This window comes from Podarcis muralis, chromosome 5 (assembly GCF_964188315.1).
Source record: "Podarcis muralis chromosome 5, rPodMur119.hap1.1, whole genome shotgun sequence".
NCBI lineage: Eukaryota > Metazoa > Chordata > Lepidosauria > Squamata > Lacertidae > Podarcis > Podarcis muralis.
The window spans coordinates 49,841,048-49,864,139 of record NC_135659.1 but is presented as its reverse complement, the minus strand read 5'-3'; the positions used below and the strand labels follow the sequence as shown (position 1 = coordinate 49,864,139).

The 23,092-nt window shown below is 43.9% G+C and overlaps 1 protein-coding gene across 2 annotated transcripts in view; it reads right to left on the bottom strand.

Moving 5' to 3' along the window:
• The window catches only part of PIK3R3 (phosphoinositide-3-kinase regulatory subunit 3), a 244,736-nt gene that overhangs the window by 137,791 nt on the left and 83,853 nt on the right, over positions 1-23,092 (bottom strand). For both annotated transcript variants that reach the window (XM_077928772.1, XM_028733605.2), the window contains exons 6-7: positions 16,332-16,533; positions 13,892-13,977 (exon numbers count right to left, since the gene is read on the bottom strand). In XM_077928772.1, the coding sequence (XP_077784898.1) occupies positions 13,892-13,977; positions 16,332-16,533 (288 nt within the window). The remainder of the gene's footprint in view (positions 1-13,891; positions 13,978-16,331; positions 16,534-23,092) is intronic.

The following is a 23,092-nucleotide window of genomic DNA, read 5'->3' as shown; positions in this document are numbered from 1 at the left end:
GAAAAGCAAATATCAGCCGTGAGCACAAAAGTGGGGGAAGGCCAGGAATCATGGGTCTCAATTTTAACCCTTAAATTATAATTATAAAACCAGGCAACTGTAGTCTATGAGTAGAGTTACTACACCACTGCTTCTAAACTGGATTATTTCACCTCATTTCAGGCAGATAGGAACATACGGAGCTGCCTTATACTATGTATAAGCCCACAACCCTACCTAGAGATGGCAAGGAATGGACTTGGGACCTTCTACATGCAAGCAGATGTTCTACCACTGAGCCATGCCAGAAGCCAGAGGTGCAAGATCAAGGGAAGTGAGTGGCCAAATTTGAAAGGAAATACATATTAAGTGATACAGATGAGAAAATGCCATATTATCATTTTTTTGTTCTCTTGAAGGTAGTGGGACCAGGGGAAAAAACCTTGTTCTGCCCCGGAAACCTAACAGTGCTCATTCAGGGAAGTGGGGCGACTCAAGCTTACCCAACCTACCAGGTTCTGCCCTGACTCCACCTATCTTGGTCTCCATCCCCTGGTCTTGTGAAGGGGACCAGGAGCATAATGCATGTGGGTCTACATGTCTAGACAAGAAAGGAACCTGGTGCCAGGATCCTAAGTACATTTACTTTCTAGACAAGGGCTGCTAGGTGCTTCATCAGTAATGATGCCTCTGTTGTTCTGAAGGGCATTTATATTTGAAGGGTATTTGCATATCCGTTATAACACAGTAAACACAATTGATCAGGGCTTCTGGGCACATATTTACTGTTAGTTTTCAGGCTGATGAATGCCCTTCAAATGTTTTTTTTTTAAAGACCAAGTCAGAGGATGCCTAGGACTACATCCTTGATAAACAATGGATTACATCAGAGACACTGAAAACTAAATGCAGAAGCCCCTACATTCTGAGTGTCAATGCTGGGTTTTGTGGCTGTAGGCAAGAACCGTACAGTCACATTATGGACCCCAGAAGTCTATAAGTCAGAAGGAATTTTCCATGGCTTTGGAATTAATTGCCTACTGGGCTACACCAGACACAACACTGCAGGCCTTTTCGAAAGACCCTAAGACTTTACCCTGCCCCCCCCCAGAAGCTTAACTTTGAAGATTTTTATCATTACTATTATTACAATTATTATTATGCTTTTGCTCTTGGCTTTGATTCTATTGTTGTGATTGTGGGTGGGCTGCTTGTTTTATCTGTTGCTGGTACCCTCCCAATATTTTATTTATCAACATTTTAACCATTATTTCTGTGTTTTATTGTAAGCCACCCTGAAAGAGTTTACTGTCAAATGAGACACATAAATGTTTTTAAAGAAAGAGGAGTGTAACACACTGTAACCAGAAGGGTCAACTGAGAGTAGAGGGAGGAAAGAGTAGGGAAGGCTGGCAGAATATTGAGAATACGTATACTGTTGTCTGCATGGCTTATCAACAGAAGGGAAGCTATTTGTCTCTGACAGGAAATGGGCAGCAAAGCTTTGCTGCTGCGCTGCATTGTGATCCAAAAAAAGGGGGGGCACATTCTCTCACTTATTGTAGAACTTGGTTGTTTCGTCCCCTGAGTCTGGGAATCTGGAAGAAGAGAAGGTTGAGCTATTACTAGAAGTTGGGATGTAGAGGTGAATTGGACATAGCAGGGAAACACTTGAATCCAGGCCTTGTAGGCCGAAATAAATGGAGAATTTGGCATCTGCCCCTATGGGAGAGGCTAGCCAATGACGACTTAAATCATACACAGCATGAATTCCCAACCAGTATCAAAGGGTATCATGAGAACTTGCTAAAGTTTTGATAAGACACACTGGAGGCATTAACAGAATCACACTAGTTTCAGAATGGAACTCATTACAGCAACCAATCATAAACCTAGATCCGGAATGCTTTAGATCAGTCCCCTGCACTGTGTGGGGCAGGTTGCCTTGTGTGTATCACATAAGCATACATGATGCAGGTGGCGCTGTGGTCTAAACCACCGAGCCTCTTGGGCTTGCTGATCAGAAGGTTAGCGGTTTGAATCCGCACAACGGGGTGAGCTCCCATTGCTCTGTCCCAGCTCCTGCCTACCTAGCAGTTCGAAAGCACATCAGTGCAAGTAGATAAATAGGTACTGCTGTGGCGGGAAGGTAGACAGCATTTCCGTGCGCTCTGGTTTCCATCACAGTGTGCTGTTGCACCAGAAGCGGTTTAGTTATGCTGGCCACATGACCCATAAAGCTGTGGACAAACGCTGGCTCCCTCAGCCTGAAGCAAGATGAGCGCTGCAACCCCATAGTCCCCTTTGACTGGACTTAACCGTCCAGAGGTCCTTTACCTTTACCTTTACATAAGCATACATGATCATGTACAAATACAGAGCAGAAAGAGAGAAGATGAGAACTAGGTGGAACATGCCACAGATGCTTTTGGAGAAGAAGAAAAAATACAGATGAATAAAATGATACACTAAAAGAAATATGGAACTCATCCAAAATGAATGCACACTCAGTTCTCCTATCACACCAGTGACACCATCATAAAACGTAGAGCAGACTTTGAAGGAGAATCTAGATTGAGATCTGTGACCAGAGTTCCCAATATGTTTTTCTCCTTTAAAAGCACCTCTGAGTGCCCCCCAAATTTACATGGGAGTGTATATTGATTCAGTGGGTATATTCCAGTGATCTCAATGAGACAAACATTCTCATGAGTACATATGCGTGTACACAAGGGCTCTGTTTGTTTCAAAGAGAATTTCATTTGGGTTTCCGCAGACAGAAGTCAATGGAAGCCACTTAAATGTGAAGAAAACATGGGGTTTTCCTGCTATAATGAGGGATGTGTCATCCATAATGACCGAAAGCTGCCTGTTCAGAGAGCGGGAATCCACATCAGTCATGGTCCCCCTCCCCTTTCTTTCCTGGTTTTGCCGAATTAATTTTAATGTGCTATAGCAGCTGTTGTATGTTTGAAGCTAACGGGAAGCTGGTACCCATGACCTCACAGGATCTCTTCTGGGAAGAGCCGTGCGTGCGCATGGGTGCATGAATGGTGTGGGTGCAATTCAGCCAACTAGTTTCTCACGAATGTCTGCCATTGGGGGAAGGAGTGGCATCCAGGACTGGTCACCTTCAACACACCCAGTTTTTCCTAGGACATAAATGCTGCTCCACTTCTATTCCAGCTAAAGAAATAAAAGAGCCTCTTAAATTTACAGGCAGCCTCTTTTCCACAGCAGCTGTTCCACCAATTCATACTGTGGTCTTCATGGCTCTAACAAATCACTTTATCCGTATTCCTGGCTGAAAGCAGTAGGGAGTTGCAAGAGGATGATGATTTGGGTACCTGGGTCTCAGAGAAAGCAGACCTGCATCCAATATATGGATTTATGTAGTCACCATTCCTTCTTCTGAGCATCCTCCCGCACCCCAGACCACATCATTGCAGAGCGAATACAAAACAACCTACTCTCTCCAAATCAGAGTTTCATACTGGTTAGTAGTTACCATCTCTGGTTGTATTTCTCTCCCCACTATATAGGTCTTTTAATCATTCTAACCAGGTCCTTCTTGCCATTTGGCCTTTTTTGTTTTGTTTTTTTAACTCTTACTTTTCTTTGCAACCTTGAAATTGGGGTGGAAGGAGAAGGGAGAGATCTTAGAACAGGCATAGACAAACTCGGTCCTCCAGATGTTTTGGGACTGCGACTCCCATCATCCCTAGCTAACAGGACCAGTGGTCAGGGATGATGGGAGTTGTAGTCCCAAAACATCTGGAGGGCCGAGTTTGCCTATGCCTGTCTTAAAAGATGACTGGAAAAAGTTAGGGGGAGGGCATTCTTGTATAGGAACTGGAATAAAAAGGAGGAGAAATTAGAATTTAGAAAATACTTAGTGTGGTGGGGTATAATAGTTGCGCATAGAATCAGAGAACTGTAGAATTGGAACCAAAAGGTTCATCTAGTCCGACCATCTAGTTCATCCAACGTGGGGCTCAAACCCATGACCCTGAGGTTAAGAGCCTCATGCTCTACTGACTGAGCTACATCAAGAAGCTAAAAAGACTGTGAAAAGTTTCGTGTTCTAATGGTGGCTTCGGACACATTTAATTTGCTCTGCCTTAGGTATCAAGCTGTATTAATGTAGGTATGATGTGTGTGTGTTTCCCTAGACCACTCAACATGTACCGTCTTATCTATTTTGTCTGTGTTACTTTGGACTTATACTAGATCAAACCTTAGACAAGCCTTCAGAAGCAGGGCAAAGAGGCAGCTATATAGGACTGTATCAAAATTAATCAGCCGCGACTAGTACCCGTTAATCTAGACCTGCTCATTTTGCTTCCAGCTCCTGCTGTGCCAAACAGTTGCTCCCTTGGTCAGGGAGTTGCCCAACCCCTGTTTACTATGACAGGGTCTCCAACTCTACCCCATCCCAGGACCCAACAGAACATACTCCCTGCTAAGGAATACACGGGGAGAGGAGGAGGCAAGCTTTCCTTCCCCCTTCCCTCATCTTCCTCCCTGTTTGCACCACACAGGCAGGCTGTGCTGCATCAGGAGAAAAAGCATCCTGCTGTATCATGCAGCTGGCTGCTGCTTGCCAATTGAGATGCTAAATGCTGGGGATAAAGAGCTTGTGGAAAGATAATAAAGCAAAGGGGAGTAAATTAAAGTAGCTATAAATAGCACCAGGAGAATGGAGAAGGGATGATGTCATCCACATTTACATAAGCTGGTATTTCTATCCATTCTTCCACACAGACTCACTTCTCCTCCTGCCTCAGCACTGGAAATGGAGTAAGCAGGAGTTGGGCCATCTCCTTACATGCAGCCACCCTTAATCCAGCATGTTGGCACGTGACCCCACTTTTTCGGTCATAGCATCAAATCCACATCTCCATACCCAGCATGTTGAAAACAGGAGCTGAGCATTTCCATGCAGAGCATGTGGGGTGAAGCAGTCACGTGGCTGCCCCAGGGTGTGCCCACTGCCCCTCCACCTGTCGTGATAGCTGCTGGGTGTGGATTGCGTGCTGGCACCATAGATGTGGGTTGTATTCTGAAAGGTTCTTCTGGCAAAGTAACTGGCACAGATCAGCCAGGCCAGGATTGCCAGCACATCAGTGTGATTGTACAAATGGACCACAAATGATTTGAGATGGGAATAGGCAGAAAATTCTTGTTTATTACTTACATAATGTTGGCACACTCAGGAAGCCACCTTATATCAAATCAGACTATTTGTTTCTCCAGCCCAATACTGTCTACTCCAGCTGGCAGCAGCGTTTCAGGGTCCCATTACCTGCCACTTTTGAGATACAGGTGCCAAGCACTGACCCTGGTAACTCCAGTGTGCAAAACATATGTTCTAGCTGTTATCTCCCAGGTAAATGACATGTGCAATAACCCTCTTAATTGTAAGGACTAGGAATGGTCAAGGAATTTGATTCATTTTGCATTTAAATACGAGAACAAAATACAGCCATCCTTTGAAACTCACACTTATCTGAATTCTGTGGTGAGGTTCTGCATACATTAGGTTAAAGTATGCATAAAAACGAATACATTTGTGAAAATAACAAGCAAAAATGGGTTATATTAGGAGAAATGGCTTGCAAAAATGTGTACATTAGTCAGAAGTGGATACAAAATTCACACTATACTGCTGAAGAAGTTTCATGAAGATTTCCTTCTTTGTTTAAAAATTTGCAAATGGCTGCTTAAATGTGGAGAACTGAATTTAAGACTGGAAAAAAGAGAGGCTGAGAGAACAAAAATTGTCAGATCCTTCTATGTCTAGTAAAGACTGGGCCATAAAGGAAGAATACAGGAAGAAGGCATGACCTCTGCCACTGAGTTATGGCCTCTCCTGTTTTTGCACTCCTCACCTCATTCTTCCTTCCCACATACATACAGCCCTGTGACAAATGGCAGATCATTAGACTCGCCATTTTACAGCTAGTGCTCTGGGGCTGAAGAACAGCCACTTGGTCATGGCCACAAACTGTATTCAAGGTTGAGCTGCACTGCTACCGACTTTATCTGTTTATGTGAATGCACACAGCCAGAAGCAGTAGACACGTCAGCAATATGAACACAGAACAATGCTTCTCTTCCTGCCTTCCGAAAGGGGATACAAAAACTAAGCAAGAAGACTATTTTACTCTTGTGTCAAAGCAAGGTCATGTTCTCTTTTCCCCTGGTATCAACTACTGACTCCTATTTATATGGTTATTTGCACAGAGGTCTCTGTTATTGCAGGCATTTATAGCTATTTTATATAGGTGTAATTACAAGGCAAGACTGAATGTGGGACAAGGGTGTATGTGGGGAATAGGACAGGATATGGCAAAGTGGTTAGGGCATCCACTTCTCAGACTAATATTAACACCAGAAGCTTTATATAGCACTTCTACGGCCAAGCATGGTCTCCAAAGAACTTTAGAATTATGGAGTGAAACCTCACACCACTAAGGTGTGATGGAAATAATTTAGACATACAGAAGGTTAAAATGGCAAGCTAAGGTCACACAGTCAGTCAGCAGCAATGCCAGCATCATCCCTATGAACCCAGATAGCCCATACCTCTCTTGGCTTGCTGGGTATAAACATGTGTGTACATGCTGAGAAATGGGGAGTTAATCAACATTTCCCAAACTCATAACCTGAAACATTGGAATGAGTTAAGTTTTCATATTTAAATGGCCCATTCATTCACAGGAGCAAGTTTAAGATGTGTTCCTCAGCAGGGAGGTAGCCTAAGGCCTGGATGAACAAAGAACATATCTGCATTTTATAAATGCAGATTATTGACACAGGATTCTTCAAAAGGACCACAGCTCAGTGGAAGAGCGCATGCTTTCGATGCAGCTGTTCCCAGGTTCAATCAGTTCCAGGCAAATCCTAGGAGACTGCTGATGGTCAGTTCAGACAATACTGAGATGGACCAATGATTTGACTTGGCATAACAACTTCCTAAAAGTGCAGAATCTTATCAAAGTGAATACAAATGGACTGACTTGCCCCTGTGATTACCCACCCAGAGAAATGCCTGTCTCACTTGCAATGAGATTTCATTTCAATTTACATTTCCACTGAAGTTTTGTGCAAATAACCTTCAGTAGGAAATAAATGGACTTTCTCCTCCAGTTCTTCCATTTTACATGACCCTTTATCCTTGTTTCCCCAACATCTCTTATAAGCAAATCTGAGAGGTTTAGAGAATGTGGCAATGCCTCTCAACCTGATTTGAAGCTTAATCATATACCAACCTGTAGCAAAAAAAAAGAGGAGAGGGGGACCTATGATTTCCTAACACATGGCTGAACCAGAGAGAAAAGATGCATACCAACTTTGCTTAATTGATTGGTGAGAGCTCTGAGTAGAGCAATAAATGTGAGATAGAGGCTGGGAAGGTTGATTTATGAGGATTTACCAGAAGAAACACATGTGGATATTGCATGGCTATAGGATGACTAAGAGGGGAAAGAGGGAGGGAGGGAGGGAGAGAGAACAACTCTGGGCCTCTGAAGGCAATTAGCAAACTGTACTTTACTTTTAGTGCTATACTTGCCCTATCGTAAATGTGCGCTGGGACTGGCATCAGCAGAGAGATATTCTTTCACCACACTTTGGCAGTAGATGGTTCTTTACTGCAATTTGTTATGAGGGGCCGCTTTTGAGATGTCTACTTATGGACAAAAAAGGAGGGGCAGGAAATTGATTTTTAAAATGTAATAATGGACCTGGTGGGGTGTTCCCTGGGAAAGGATGCATAACACACTTTTTTCCTTGGCACCAACAAATCCAGTTTTGTTCTGAAGTATGAAAATATGGGGAAGATGTCAGATGCACTTGGTTAGCACAGTTGTGATAATCTTTTCCACATTGCCATAGCATGTTTGGGTGTCGTATGTCTAACCTGCATTCACGGGAAGGTAAATAATCAGTGCTTGTTAATTCTGGATGGGACATGCAAGACTGTTGACTGGAAAGGTGTCGTGCAACAAAGCCTGCTTTTGAAACAGAGAGGGGAACCAAATGGCTTCCCAGCCCCAGAAAGTTTAGATGCCAGAAAGTCCAGGTTCAGACAGCCACTCAGCAAAGGAGCATGTACCTGATCCCATAGGAACAGAGCAGCTCCCAAGTAGTAAGAGGCTCCTGGGGAGTAAAGGGCTCTTCAAGAGCAGTGTTCGAAACTTCCATTGTTCTAGGCGCATTTTGTGACAGGGAATTTCATTAGCACAAGCAGTTTCTGAGGTCTGGGCGCAGTCCTGCATCTAAGATTTCAGATTAAAACTACAGAGTGGAAGGAAAGGAGGACCTTTTTCTGCCTCCCCACTTCCAGCTACTCTCTGAAGACTGGAGAAGAGACCTTCTAAAGAATGTTAGGGGGGGTTGCAGGGGAAGGACTAGACCATGTGAAAAATGAACATAATATTTTAGCTGCAATTCATTCATTTTCAGCTTCGTATTCTTGTTATAAAAAAGCGTGCCTAGCTATTCTGTTGTTGCACCCATAACCTAGGTTTAAGGTGCCATTTAGCTCCTAGCTTTCATATCTCAGTTTCTAACACTGCTCAAGAGCAGGATTAAGTGCTTTCATCTGATTCTGGGCAGAAACTACACCAATTCTTAGCTGAGGTTTCGTAGCTACTAAAACAATGTATGCCAGGGGTCAGCAAACTTTTTCAGCAGGGGGCCGGTCCACTGTCCCTCAGACCTTATGGTGGGCCGGACTATATTTTTTTTTTTGGGCGGGGAATGAACGAATTCCTATGCCCCACAAATAACCCAGAGATGCATTTTAAATAAAAGGACACATTCTACTCATGTAAAAGCACACTGATTCCCGGACCGTCCGTGGGCCGGATTTAGAAGGTGATTGGGCCTGATCCAGCCCCTGACCCTTAGCTTGCCTACCCATGATGTATGCCTTTCAGCTACCAGACTTTTGGCTAACCTGCCTTGCTCCACCTCTTGACTGACCTACGCTGTCTACTCTCCTGCGCTGCCTACTCTCTGGACCGCTACTCAACAATTCTGCCTTTCGGACTGTGCTTAATCCTGGACTGCTTTATTTTATTTTGACCACAGCTTCACCTAGACACAACTTTTCAGGCTCTTCTTGTTCCTGACTTGATGCAGGAAGAGGAAACTGAGGGAAAATAGCTGAAGTAGAAGTTGGCCTGAGGAAAATGGAGACGGAGACAAGGAGGAGCTAACGAGAGAGGTAGATCAGAACTTAATTTCAGATATTAATATGATTCAACCTGCTAATTCCTTAGCTTCAAACTTTTAAAAGAGATCTTGAATGTTCTCTTAACACAAGAGTGATAGAAGAAACAGACAACCAAATATAAACATATTATAAGCAATGTGAGCCAGCAACTTGAAGCAGGAATTTGGCCTGAATGATTTTGAAAGTACATACTTGTGGTCATTTCTGGATGCATTTACTGTTAATATAAACATAAGCTGTATCTTTAGCAATAGAGAGTCAACGTCCAAAGTTTTTTCTTTGTCACAGAAGGATGAGTCTAAGAGCTATAAAAAGCCAATTCTAATCAAGGTGTACATGTCCAAAGTAAAACATGTCAGTGTAGAAGGAAAGCTGAAAGGAACTCTTAAAGAAGTGGAAGATCGAACCTAAAAATAACCCCCCAGGTCAATTTGCATATCGCATATATCAACTTTTGTATAACCTCATGCAAACAAATGTCTAAACTCAATTGGTTAAACTGGACAAGCATCTCTGATTCAAGTCTTGCTTATGCTAATAACTTACCATTGGTCCGTGTGGAGTTCTACTTAATTTACAGTGCAATCCTATCCATTTCTACTCAAAAGTACATCCTATTGATACAATCCTATATCCGCTTATCTGGTGGTAAGCCAAACTCAGTGAGACTTGTTTGAGTAGACATGAGTAGCATTGTGCTGTTAGTCTTCAGTGGCATTGCAGAGAATCTACTAAAAACATCTGGAAGTAGATGGAATGGCTCATAAATTTTAGCTACTCTTGGCAGGGCAGGATTGAAAGCAAGGCAAGAAGGTCCCTATCTAGGATGAGCGTGTGTCCCAGAATTTTGCAGTGCATTCCTGAGCATACTTTGCAGATTGTTTTTACTGGAAAAGCCACATTTTAAATACACAAAGGAAATGAAAAACTCTTCAGTTCACCTAGGGAACAAATACACCATAGTGGTAGCCAAGCTCATGCTTTACATTAGGCCTAGTTGTGCCTCTTGAATTCTGCCATCACAGGAGGCAGCCTAGTTCCACACTTCAGTCTCCTGTGGCGTCACTTCACAAAGTTTCTAGCAGCAAATATTACACCTACTGTTGATGTGATGGCCTGCCCACAGTGCAAGCTCCTTCAGCCCCCAAATGACAAAATATTGATTGCATTCTTTTCTGCTACAACAGGTTAATAGTACTGAGACACAAGCAGAACAAAGAAGGATATGCCTCTGATAGTCACCATCGCCTCAACTAAATACTACCAGTAGTTAGTTTGTTGTTATTTAGCTACACAGAAGTCACCAGTGCTGGTAATTAATCCCTGTTGGACTGAGAAACCATCAAACAGGATGGTTTAGTCTAGCTAAATTCCCATCTTTGAGCAAATGGAAACAATCTCTGCATGTGGGGAAAAACCACTCATCAGAAATTCATAGGTTAAGCAAGTTTATTTGGTACATCTGAAAGATATAACTCTATTGATAAATGTCTTTGCTAGCAAGACAGTGAATCAATAGGGCTTCAGGATATGGAGTAGTCATGAGGAAAGACCTCAGTCCCGTCATATGCCTCAAGAATTACCTCTTCATAACCTTGCTGAACCTAGCTGGTCAGATGATAAATGCAAACAGGATCAGGAGCCATCGCTTCTGCCAATAAACTTCATGTGAGCAAACAGCGAGTTGGAAAATACAGCAAACACAACTTCCCTTCCCCTTCCCTTCCGTGTGCTGGACTCTTCCCAAAGTCAACCCTCACCAAAGGCGTTCCTGTAACATCACCTCAGCGATTCCCTGAAGAGCAATTAAACCGTCCCCAGCTGCCAGCTGTGCTGCCGATCAAACTAACGACCATGGACAAAGACAAGGAGGCGAGACAAACTTGGATCTTCCATTCCTGCCCCAGGCAGGGTGAACACCTTTTTGCCAGAAAGACGGAAGGCACCAGGGCCATGAAAGTGACCATAGAACTGGCAGTTGGGTGGTGAATTCCCTAGGGTTCCTCTGTTTCCTTCCTCTGTGATTATCAGAAGCAAGCCTGTGAGAGGAGCTTTAGCAAAGCCACATAATAGTGTCTTAACTGGTCCGCCTCAGGGGACTTCAGTGAACCTCTGACCTGAAGGCTGTAGGGCAGGTGTCACTCTGGTGTGAAAAAAGAGTCTTCCTCCCTTCCTCCCAATAGGGGTCTACTGTTGACAACAGCCGGTAGAGACACAACAGACTCACATGCTGCTACAGATCATTCATTACATTAATAGTTGAAACAATAATTTTCCATGCATTTCCATTTTGGTTTTGCAATCTGACGGGGGAGAGATTTTCATCAGACAGTTAACAAATGAAATAAATATATTTCCCCCATGTCTGGAACACAAATTGCAATGCAGACTGTGCGATACAAAAGCACAGTCTAAACTTTAGGCAACTGCAGTCCTTGAGTCAGCCCATAGGGCACAACTTGGGGATTGCTTCAAGCAATGCCTTAAAAATAAAAAATAAAAAATCCATCTGCCTTGAGAGACAATGGAGTGCACCTCTAGGGGTGAAGTCAGTCTGCTGGAGAATCACAGCTCCTGCTGTGGCTGCAGAGACTGGGAACTTGGGAGCAAGGGAATTGTGCCATTCTTGAGTTTGTCTAGCTAAGATTGGAAAAGCTCCCAAATCCAGCTGAGCCCTACTCAGAGCTCATTTATGCTTCTTCCAAGACCTGTGTGTCTAGCCCATTCTCTACCTTGTCTGCATTTACATGTTTGACCTACCACAGGGAATGCACAATCCCCTATAAGCTTAATAAAAGAACCTTTGGGGATTTTTCTGAATTCCTTTCCAGTATCAAAGACTTAGTCAAATAATAGACAAAATTTTAATGCAGATGTCAGAAGTACATAGAAAATGGTGGGTTTCCATTCCACTGCCCATTAACAAAAACAAATGGGAAACTCCCCAAGGCTATTTTGGTTCACCTTGAACCACAATATATTGGCACAGCCAGTTTGCAATGTGGTAGTTCGTCTCAGAGGGTTCGTGTCAACTAAGTTTTACTCAGAGTAGATCCACAGAAATTAATTACTAAGTCAGGTCTATTATTTTAAATGGGTCCAACATGAGTAAAACTTAGCTGAATATACCCAGCATAATTTCCTCCAGCTTACTGGGTGGAATTCAACATCATGCTATTGCAAACATTGTACCTGCACATGCACACCAGCTTGCCAAATGGAACAATCCCACCTCCCCCCCCCCGCATGCTGTTATGGGGGTTCTCCCAACCCCTGCAGAGCCAGCTGTTGGGGGCATAGGTGCAAGCGGGGGAGAGGGGGTAATTCTCATTGTACATTTGGAAGCCTTTATGCAGGCCTTCTGCTGAAGAAGTTTGTTATGTGGATCCCACCCACTGTATCTAAACATGTCTATCCTTAGTTTTTAAAAGATTTTGGAGTGCATTTTGTTAGAGCTAAACTGAAATGAATGTGTGTGTTGAGAAGAGAGGTGAACATTTTTCTCCCCCATTTCAGAATTCTTTGGGGGGGGGGTCTCCACACAAGGGTGAAAATGCTTGCAGAATGGTTCCCTACTCAGTACACATTCCACACAACGGCAATGTGTTATGCCCTCACACTGAACTGACTTTGCAACTTCATCACTTAGCTAAATGTGAATGTTCTTTCTGGCTACATTATCCCGAAGAAATGGAAATTATTATGTTCAGTGAAATGATGTCATGATGCTGCACAGCCAAATCTGATGGTGTTGTCCTGGGGCTAATTCAGAGTGAGGGCATAAAGCACTGCCTTTACTCTGAACTGACCTTGTGATGTTGCCACATAGACAAACCTGATTGTATACATGGCGCCATCGTCCTGGCCATGTAATCCTACAAGAAATGCATGGTCAGAAAAATAATGGCAATGAAAATGCTGCTGATCAGACCTGCAAACAAGTTTTGAAAAGCTATGAAGATAGTGACCAGCAGGACTTTCTAGAGAATATTTTCACAGCAAAGCTTTGGTGCAGTACTATATGAATGTTTGCACTCTGCACTACATGCACATAGATAGGATATGACGTTAGTTTCCTGTACGTCCTAAAGCAAATCAGTCTGACATCAGCACTGAAGCTGTAGCACATCTAGCACATCAAGCTTTGAAGGGACAAGCATCTTGTTATTCCTGGAGGCTCTCTAAGAAGTTACTTTGCTTCCAATTTAGTACCAAAGTGCTGACCCTCCAGCAGGTAACAGTTGGTGCAAAGCTTCCAGAAAGTATCATACTTCCCTCACCATTCTCTGTCACAATTGTAGAATAGGTCTGCTCACCAATACCACTAATTATGGTCACATACATTCCATATGTACAAACTGAAATAAAAGCACTCTAACCTAACCCAGCTGAACACAATACACAAAGCTAGTGAAACACAAGGAAACTATTCACATCAAAAGGAATGCACATTCCAGACTTTCTTTCCTGCCACTCCATAAAGGCTCAGGGCCAATTTCATGTGCCCCAAATCCAGTCCTTAGGAGCACAATGAATCAAATGCATTGCACAGATAGTCTCGTAGCAAAGACCAGTTTTCAGATTCAGCATATTATTAGCCACACAATACAGACAGCCTGATCTCATTCCATAATGTTTTGTAAGCCAGTACGTTCAATGAATTCCTACCTGGTGCTGCCTGGATCTCTGACACTCCACCAGCGATGATAAGAGCCTCAATAATCTTCACATGGTGCTCTGGATTCAGTTCCATGCTAGGAAAACAAGGACAAAGAACTTAGTACAATGTTAGTCATGGCTTCTGCTTGCTCAGTTTGCCTGCAATAGAAGAGGGAATCAGACACTGAGACCAGAGAAATCCAAACCCATAATCCGCCATGCTGCAAGCAGTTTGGATGAGGTGGAGGTGTTTACCTGCCCAGACCTGCCAGTGATGAGTACCCCAATGCACCCACCCAGGCCACTGCCAGTAATAGTGAGCAGAACCAAAAGAACCAGGGTGCTTTGGGGAAAAGGTGAAACTGAGCAGGCACTGAGATCACGGGATGGAAACAGGATCACGGGATGGAAACAGGATCTTCTTTGTTCTGGAGTCACCTCTAGAGGGTGGTGGGAAGGTTCCCAGTCATGTGCAAAAGTTGCACAGGTGCACAAAGGGTACAAACTCCGGAAATGTGGGAGGTCCCTAGGGTGCAGGGCATGCAAAGGTGCAAAGGTACTTGGTTTTCCCCGGGTTTGGGAGGGTAGCCAAGGAAGCTTTTGAGCTTGTTCACACAGATCTGTCATGACCCATGAGGTGTGAGAGTCTGGGTGGGGCCAGGTATGTGCTATCGCTGGCAGATGGCCACAGCCAGGTTGGCTGGTGTCTCTCTCTCAAATCGCAGGGGGAGGCGGCGCAACTGATCAAGGATTGGGTTGCGGAGGTGGAACTAAAGTTCTACACCAGGGTGCAAGGGTACAAGAGCGACCGAGGGTCACAGTTTACTGGGTCTGCTCTGGAGGAATTTTTCAAGGAAAAGGGAATACGTCACCAGGTGACGGGTGCAAAGTCTTCTCAAGGGAGAAGGGAGGCTGTTGCTGAACCCGGTGATGGGGATCAGGTCCAGAATCAGGGTTCAAAACCCGGTGATGGGGACCAAGTCCAGGGTCAGGGTTCAGGGCAGGTTTGGGCATCTCCAAGGGTTGTTAAAGGAGTGTCCAGGTGTGAGGCTTCATCTCCGGTAATGGAGAAAGCTCACAAACAGGGTGTCGAGTCAGAGGGGGAAGAGTCTGACGGGGAAGACACAACTGCTGGCCTTAATGGGTCAGTAGGGTATCAGGTCACAGGTGCGTGGAAAAGTGTCGCACAGTGTGATTCTGGGAATGTTGAAGGGGTTCAACAGGTGCCTGGGAAAGATGCCGGGAAGGGGCACAAGGCAAAGGGGAAGGTGTTGAACTCAAAAAGGTCTTGCCAGAATGTGAGGCATAGAGGGGGTGTCAGGTTTGGAACTTAACAGGTTAAGAAGTTCCCAGGATGCCTCAATTCTGACGTCAGCTTGTAGAAGCTGGGAGGAGCCTGGGAGGAGTTTCTGTTCTCTTCCCCTCTGGTCTTTGAGGGAGAAAGACGTAGCCTGTAATGGCGGAAAGGAGCCCAGGAGATCCCTGGGGGAATGTCGGAATAAAGAGCTGAAATGGACAAACCTGGACTCTGTGTTTGTTTGGAAGCTAAGTGAAGGATGTGACAGTTCATCACCGCTGTGTTTATCTCTGCTAAGGTGTGACTGGAGCTACCGGACGACGTAGCTGAGAGCGGCGCAGCTGAGGGAAGCGTGCCGGACCGGGCTGCCATAAAAGCTAACTGGGGGCCAATAAATCAATTAGCTGGGGTCCCAAAATACCAATTTGCCACAGTGACTACAATGGACTTGATCCAGACCTCTTCACCGAGGCAGGTTGGCAGATGACCAAGTGAAGAGGCTACTTTTCCTGCCTTCACCTTCTACCCTGGCTGGCATGAGCAGTGGGGCTGTGGATTTGATGGTGGCTATGTTGTTCCATTAAGCCCCACTGCTGAAGGGCAGAGGTTTGGAATGATCCCTTGGACATGCCAATCCAAGAATCTCTGTAACCTGGGTCCTTGCATTGCACAAGCTTCATGGGAAACAAAGATGTATGGTCTACGAGTGCTGCTCCCAACTTCAGTGCCTGGTTTAAAAGTTACTTGAATAGCTGCCACAGTTTTAGGCTTGCCTTCATTACATTATGATTCCTTATTGATTTACATTTCTTCCTTTGTCTTTGTTTATATGTATGTATTTATTTACTTCACTGATATGCCATCTTTCTGCCAAATATTCAAGGCAGCAGTTATATGTATGATGGTCCACTGAAAGCCATTGTCTAAAGCCCTTTGTCTTGGAGTCTTGGAAACTTCTCCAACAGAAATATAATTGGCTTCAACTTGGGGCATTTCTGAAATTCAGGTGCAATTGGAACTCTTCTTGCTAGTGGGCAGGAACCAAATCTTATTTTTAACATCTTAGTTTTAAAATTGAGTTCCAGATTAGTCACGTGAGGGATGAGGAGGAGCAAATGAAGATGCTTCTGGTAAATAGTCCAGCAGTTTCACCTTGATGGGGATGGTTTAAAAAGCACGTCACTAAAGGCCTCTCCAAGCATCCTGGGTGTGAAGTGATTCTTGCTGCCATTCTGGCACAGTTTACAGAAATGCCTGGTCAGGTGTTGCAGGAGGAGTCTGTGCCATTGAGGGAGACGTGGAGATTCTAGGATCAATTTTATCTGTTGGCCACACTCCTCTGGGCTCTGAGTTTCTGCAGAAGAAAGACAGGAGAAAAGGAGATAGCTTTTATATACAGGTAAAAATTCAAGACAGGTAACTTCTGTCTTCACTCACATTCTCAACTCTCCATTCTTGTCTCCATATTGCACACAGGTTTTGCTTCCACAGCTCCCCGCTGACATTTTCCTGGAGAAACCTCTAGAATGCAGAGTCCATCTTGGCCAAACAGCATCTGGCTAGTTTATTTCAGGTTTGGGAGGCACCTTGCTCATTGCTGACGCCTGCCATGGGCCAGTTTTATAGAGTTCCAGTTTAATTTGCACACATACATATTGGGAAAAGTGCTATCAGACAGTGGGTTGGATCATGAGTTTGCTACAGCTGGCATTGCTTGAGTATACAGTGGTACCTCACAAGACGAATGCCTCGCAAGACGAAAAACTCGCTAGACGAAAGGGTTTTCCATTTTTTGAGTCGTTCCGCAAGACGAATTTCCCTATGGACTTGCTTCGCAAGACGAAACGTCTTGCGAGTTCTTGCGAGTTTGTTTCCTTTTTCTTAAAGCTGCTAAGCCGTTAATAGCCGCTAAGCCACTAATAGCCGTGCTTCGCAAGACGAAAAAACCGCAAGATGAAGAGACTCGCGGAACGGATTAATTTCGTCTTGCGAGGCACCACTGTAAATATACCGTACTCAGGATACATATGCTGGTGGAAAGGTAGTGGTGAGGAAAGCAATTCCCCTTCCTCCTGCAGCCCCCAATCTTGTTTTGGAATGCCCCCCCAGCCCAGCAGAGCAGATTGTTAGGGGGCATAGACGGCTGCAGGGGAAGGGGGGATTGATGAAAATTTGCCTCCTCTCCCATTCTGCCAGTTGGAGCCCTTCAAGTAGTGAGAAGCAAAGTGCCAATCCAACCCAATATATACACACACGTAAAACCCAGTAGGTTGTGAGGCTGCTACATGTCCTGACCCTCTGCCTTCTGGTGTGGCAGTCATGAGCACTCAGGTTTCAGGTGTGACAGTGGCTCAGCAAAAGTCAGCCAGGGGGTAGGGGGGTAGATTATGTCATTAATTCTCATACGTCAAGGGTGATTGGAGTACCTACATCCTAACTTTTTCACTCCTATTATCACCTGAAAAGCTGCCCTAGTGCACACACTTCTTGTGTTGATGTACTTAGTAGTGCGTGCTAATATACAAGGAGTGCATATTTTGCACTCCTGTAGTATTTCCCTTTGGGAAACATCAAACCTGAAGGAAACACAAACAAGAAAACAAACCAAGTCCTACCTCTCAAAATCAGGAAATGGCCTTAGAAACTGAAAGCTGATTGCATTCTTTTTATGGCTTTCTGTTTGGTTTAGGAATATCCAGCACATATAGCTACCATTATGTTTTCAAGATTATGTGCACAAACCTACAGACTAGAAATTCTGCCAACCGATTGATGTATTTTGCTTACCAATCAATATTTTATTGGTAGATGCTGTTGTAAAGAGCAGATACCTACTACTCTTTTAGTCATTGATCAGTTTGTGATATAGCCTTTGGGGGATTTCCACACATATGAGCTAGTTAATCTAAATACGTGTCATTTGTTTTGGCCTTACAAGACTCTAGATATCCTTTTAGTAGTTTCTATCTTGCCGGAGCAGCAGTTGGCTCCTCCATCCAGTTGCCCTGTTGTAATCATGGGAACAGCCAAATGAAATAGCAGACGGAAGTCTCTTCTCCTGGGACCCACAGACGCGACAAAGTCTAGAGACAACGATATGGGGAAACATCCAAGTTTGTCCCTGGAGTGGAACATATGGCACTTCTTTGGTCTTCCCTGGGAACTTCTAAACAGACCTTGCAAGGTTTTAGGATGCAAATACAGTGATACCTCAGGTTAAGTACTTAATTCATTCCGGAGGTCCGTTCTTAACCTGAAATTATTCTTAACCTGAAGCACCACTTTAGCTAATGGGGCCTCCTGCTGCCGCCGCGCCACCAGAACACGATTTCTGTTCTCATCCTGAAGCAAAGTTCTTAACCCGAGGTACTATTTCTGGGTTAGCGGAGTCTGTAAACTGAAGCGTATGTAACCTGAAGCATATGTAACCCGAGGTACCACTGTATGTAAAAGACGGGTGGTAGATACATTGACAGACAGACAACCAGAATCTTCTCATACGGCCTCAGGTAATTGGATCTATAGAATAAACTAAAGTGGCTTTAAATTCCATCAACACAGACTTTTAAAAACTGTTTTGCTCTGAGAGCAATGGCCTCTGTGAACTGTAACAGTTCTTTTTACAGTTGTTACTTCTTGGTATTAATCTATAATGTAGTACTACATCTTGTTCTCTCTTTTGCACACACTATTTCTCTCTCACACACATACACCTGGCTATTTGTGTAATGACCAAAATGTCATTCTTGATCTAAAGCAGGCACAGCCACCTCCTGTGTCCTGGGGGTGGAGTGCTGTCATTCCATCCAGTGGCCCAGGACTGGGAATCCTACTTTGCTGCACAACATGACCCTTTGCTAGTGCTAGCGGTTCTATAATAAAAGTCATGCCAGCTAGCAGGGGGAAAACCCAACTTTTATGGCGTTATGGAGCCCAGATGCACAGGCACGATGAGGATAATATTATATACAAAACCCAAAGAGATGTAAAAGTGAAATGAGAAACATCTGTATCTCACAACATCGTAAACATATGCATTTTCCTTACAAGCAAAACGATGGGTGAAATATTTATCGCAAGCTTGATTAAAATTTGCTGAGGCTGCTAGGGGCCAGATACAGTTGCTTAGCAAGCTGGATCTAGTCCCTGCACTGCCAGCTGGCCACTCCTGCTTTAAAGCGTTGAAGATCAGCTTTTTCCTTGGCAACCTCTGTCATCTTGAACAAGTCACAAGTTGTAGCTCTCATCCTATCCTGCCTTGCAAGGTGTGTGAAGAAGAAGAGGAGGAGTTTGGATTTGATATCCCGCTTTATCACTACCCTAAGGAGTCTCAAAGCGGCTGACAATCTTCTTTCCCTTCCTCCCCCACAACAAACACTCTGTGAGGTGAGTGGGGCTGAGAGACTCCAGAGAAGTGTGACTAGCCCAAGGTCACCCAGCAGCTGCATATGGAGGAGCGGAGATGCGAACCCGGTTCACCAGATTACAAGTCTACCGCTCTTAACCACTACACCACACTGGCTCTCCATAGAACCTCTCATAGAATCATAGAGATGGAAGGGGCCATGAGGGTCATCTAAGCCAACGCCCTGCAGTGCGGGAATCCTCTCCTCCCCAACATGCGGCCTGAATCCACAACTCTAGAAATAACACACCAGATATTGTGGTAAGCATTTGATCAGAGAAGAGAAATGGTCCTGGAGACATAAAATTCATCTCTTTTTGTGAGATTATCTATTTGCTCGGTGGACTTGGCATACCGTGTGTTCAAGAACATAATATTAAACACAGAAATAAGCCCCACTAATTTCAATGGGACTTCCTCCCTGTTCAAGATTCCAGCCCAAAGCTTGTAGTCTGACAACTAATGTGGATGGTTATTGAGAACAACACCACTTTTGAGATAGGAAACTCTTTCTTTCTATGGGGTCTCTTCAGATGGGCCTTGGCACAAATTTGTCAAATTTCTTCCAGCCCTCTGAATGTAGCCTGTATGCTACTCTCATTAGGTTGCTGGCACCTGTTCCTTAAAAAAAAAAAAAGAGCTGATCTTGAGAAAGTTTACTCAGCAACCACTGGCTCTACCACATCTGCAACATGAACGGCTGATGATAATAATTAGCGAGCAGGATTTGATGGTGTGGTGCTGCAGCTCGTTAACGAGGCTGCTGGGATGTGAAATGGGCTGGGCTATGCATCACTAATGAGGCAGTGGGGAAAGACTTCTGACCCAAGGGCCCATCAAACAAGACTGTTGGGAGAGGGTGGGAGGCAGCAGAACTACAGGAAACAGAGCTGCAATTAAGAGCAGGCAGACAAAGAGAGAATCAAATCAAAGACGAATGTGGTTAGGGGCTGGGGAGTGCACTGGCTCCAGCCTCAGAAAATCTGGGTTATTATAGCTCCCTAAATGCCTATGGGGGAGGATGAAGGGTATATCTGCAATGTGATGTGGGGAAGGCTTGGAACCATATTGGGGACCAACAAAGGACCCCCTTCCTCCCCCAACAGCTTAGCTCTTTGCTAATAAAATGGTAGCCACTGCCAATCTTGGATGTCACATCTTTTCTCAGCTTAAATTAAAAGGCAGATATGCAAACTTCCCTTGAACCAGCATATCCGTACTAGAGCGTTTGTACAAAACGATTCAATGTGTAATAAATTGAAGCTGCATTGTCTTCTCCATGTACACTTTTTTCTCTTTGTAGCATAAATCACTCTTATTGTTCATGTGGTGGTATGCCAAGGTACAGGTTTGTTATGCTTTTGAGCCAGCAAAAAGATGTGCATGATGCTTCCCTCTGGTGGATATGAACAGAGTTGCTCCAATACGTGTCACTGCCCTTCAGCTTCTGGTATGACAAACAATAACTCAAGGTGCTACCAGTAGTGAATGTAGAGCCTGCCTGGACTTCTATATAGGAGTCTTTAACACTTCAGCTAAACTTACTGACTTAGCAGAACTCCTTCCAACAGCTCATCTCAGTAGCAGCAAATTAGCCAACCCCTAGCTGAAGACGGCACTAGAAACTTAACATGACTTAGTCAAGAAAGTCAAATCCTGTCGCACTGCCCTCAGGTTGGTGGCACCACAGAAGGTGAAGTGTTGCCATAACCTTTGCATGGCCTAACACTTTGCATGGAAACTCGGTGCCCACCATTTTGATGCAGGCTGCATTACGAATCTTTTAAGTGTCCTGTGCTCCTGTGAGGAATTTCCCAAATTACTCGACAGGCTGCCCAGATTGGCATCAGGTTCTACGCTTCCTGGAATTTCCAACCCAAATGTGAACCAGCTTGTTACCGTGCAGGAGAATCTTGCCCTGGCAGAGATGCATAATAACATTCATGCTTTCCATTGCTCTGACAGACTTTTCACAAGCCCAGCCTTATGTAGTCTTATAAGATATTGCTTGGCTACTGTCCAGCGAGTGGGGGTGGGAACCAAGAAGATCCTTTTGCTCAATCCTGAAGGATTTTCTGTGCTAAAATCCTTTATGCCTTTGTGCCTGTGTGGCTCAGATTTCAAATTCAGATTGGTTAAGCCTCCTTTCTGATGCTTGCTTGAGGAAAACGTTCCTGTTCCTCATTTTTTTACTTGGGATAATGCACATTTGCCATGGAACTTGGCTTTGGAGAATGGACTCTTCCAACTCAAGCAATTATGTAGCTGCCCTCAACTGGGCAGAGAACATTTTAGAAACAACTTATTTTCTGTTATGTTTATGATATATGTTTCCGTGATTTGATTTCCTGATGCTGTAATTAATCTATGTTTGTCTACTGTATTAATATGGCTAAAGATCTGAACACCCCTATGTGCCAAATACTCTGCTGTTCTACACCCTCCTGATAATCAGATATTCTGGTTTTATATAAGGAATTGAGACATTCCTCAAATGGCTAGGAGGCTGAAAGAAACTGTGGAGGTAGCAGATGATTGAGGTTTGGGGAATTTAAAAATCTGAAACAGAGAATCTACTGTGGGCACAAATTTAAGAGGTTATAAAAACACACGACTTGAGTCTGGGTCTCCCACAGGAAGCAGAGGCTGAGGGAGGCTATATACACATTACCGGCCTAAAATGCAGCTAGGTTGGCTGGAAGCTGGCTTGGGGAAAACCACAGTATTTCATAAGACGCAACAGAATAGTTATGTGTACACTGGTTCCCAAACCAGTGGTGGGAGCATACTGTAAGCTGAGCAAATGGGAGCATATACAGAACCAGAGAGTGAGCTGCCTAAAGCTACCATGTTAAATCCAGAGATTCAAATTAAACAGCAACATTAGATTGGTCTTCTTGTCTCACCTGATTTTGTCACACTAAGAGGATTATGGGTTGAGGTGTGAATATATGAACTAGAACTATCTGTAATTCTCATCTCTAACCAGCACCCCTGGTTGTGTAGGGAACTAGAGTCAGATCAATATGCTTCAGACTAGTGGTGCTGGTTTGTTAATAATCCGTCCACAGAAGAGTTGAAACTTGCTCTCAAGACTTTTACAACAAATGTTGCTAGTGGCATGGCCATCTGGCAATTTATTTTTAAAATTATTAACGCTATAGTAAACAATAACATATAAATAGCATGAAACATGTTAACCACAGTCTTAACATAGTGGCTGCATGGCAGGTATACATAAGGGCTAATCTTTAATAAAACAAAAAATTTACATTCCCCCCCCAAATAAAGTTATATTGAATAGGAATATGATTGCTTTGGTCTGCTCTGTTCATATAAAAATGAAATCTTGCCACACCGCAAAAAAAACATTTTGTCATTTATATTTAATTAGAAGAATTCCATTTATAAGAAGATAGACTGACAAAAGGGGGGGGGTGAGTGAGAAAAAAGTGAGAGGGGTAAAAAAAAGTGTAGGAAATACGTTATAATACAATAAGTATAAAAA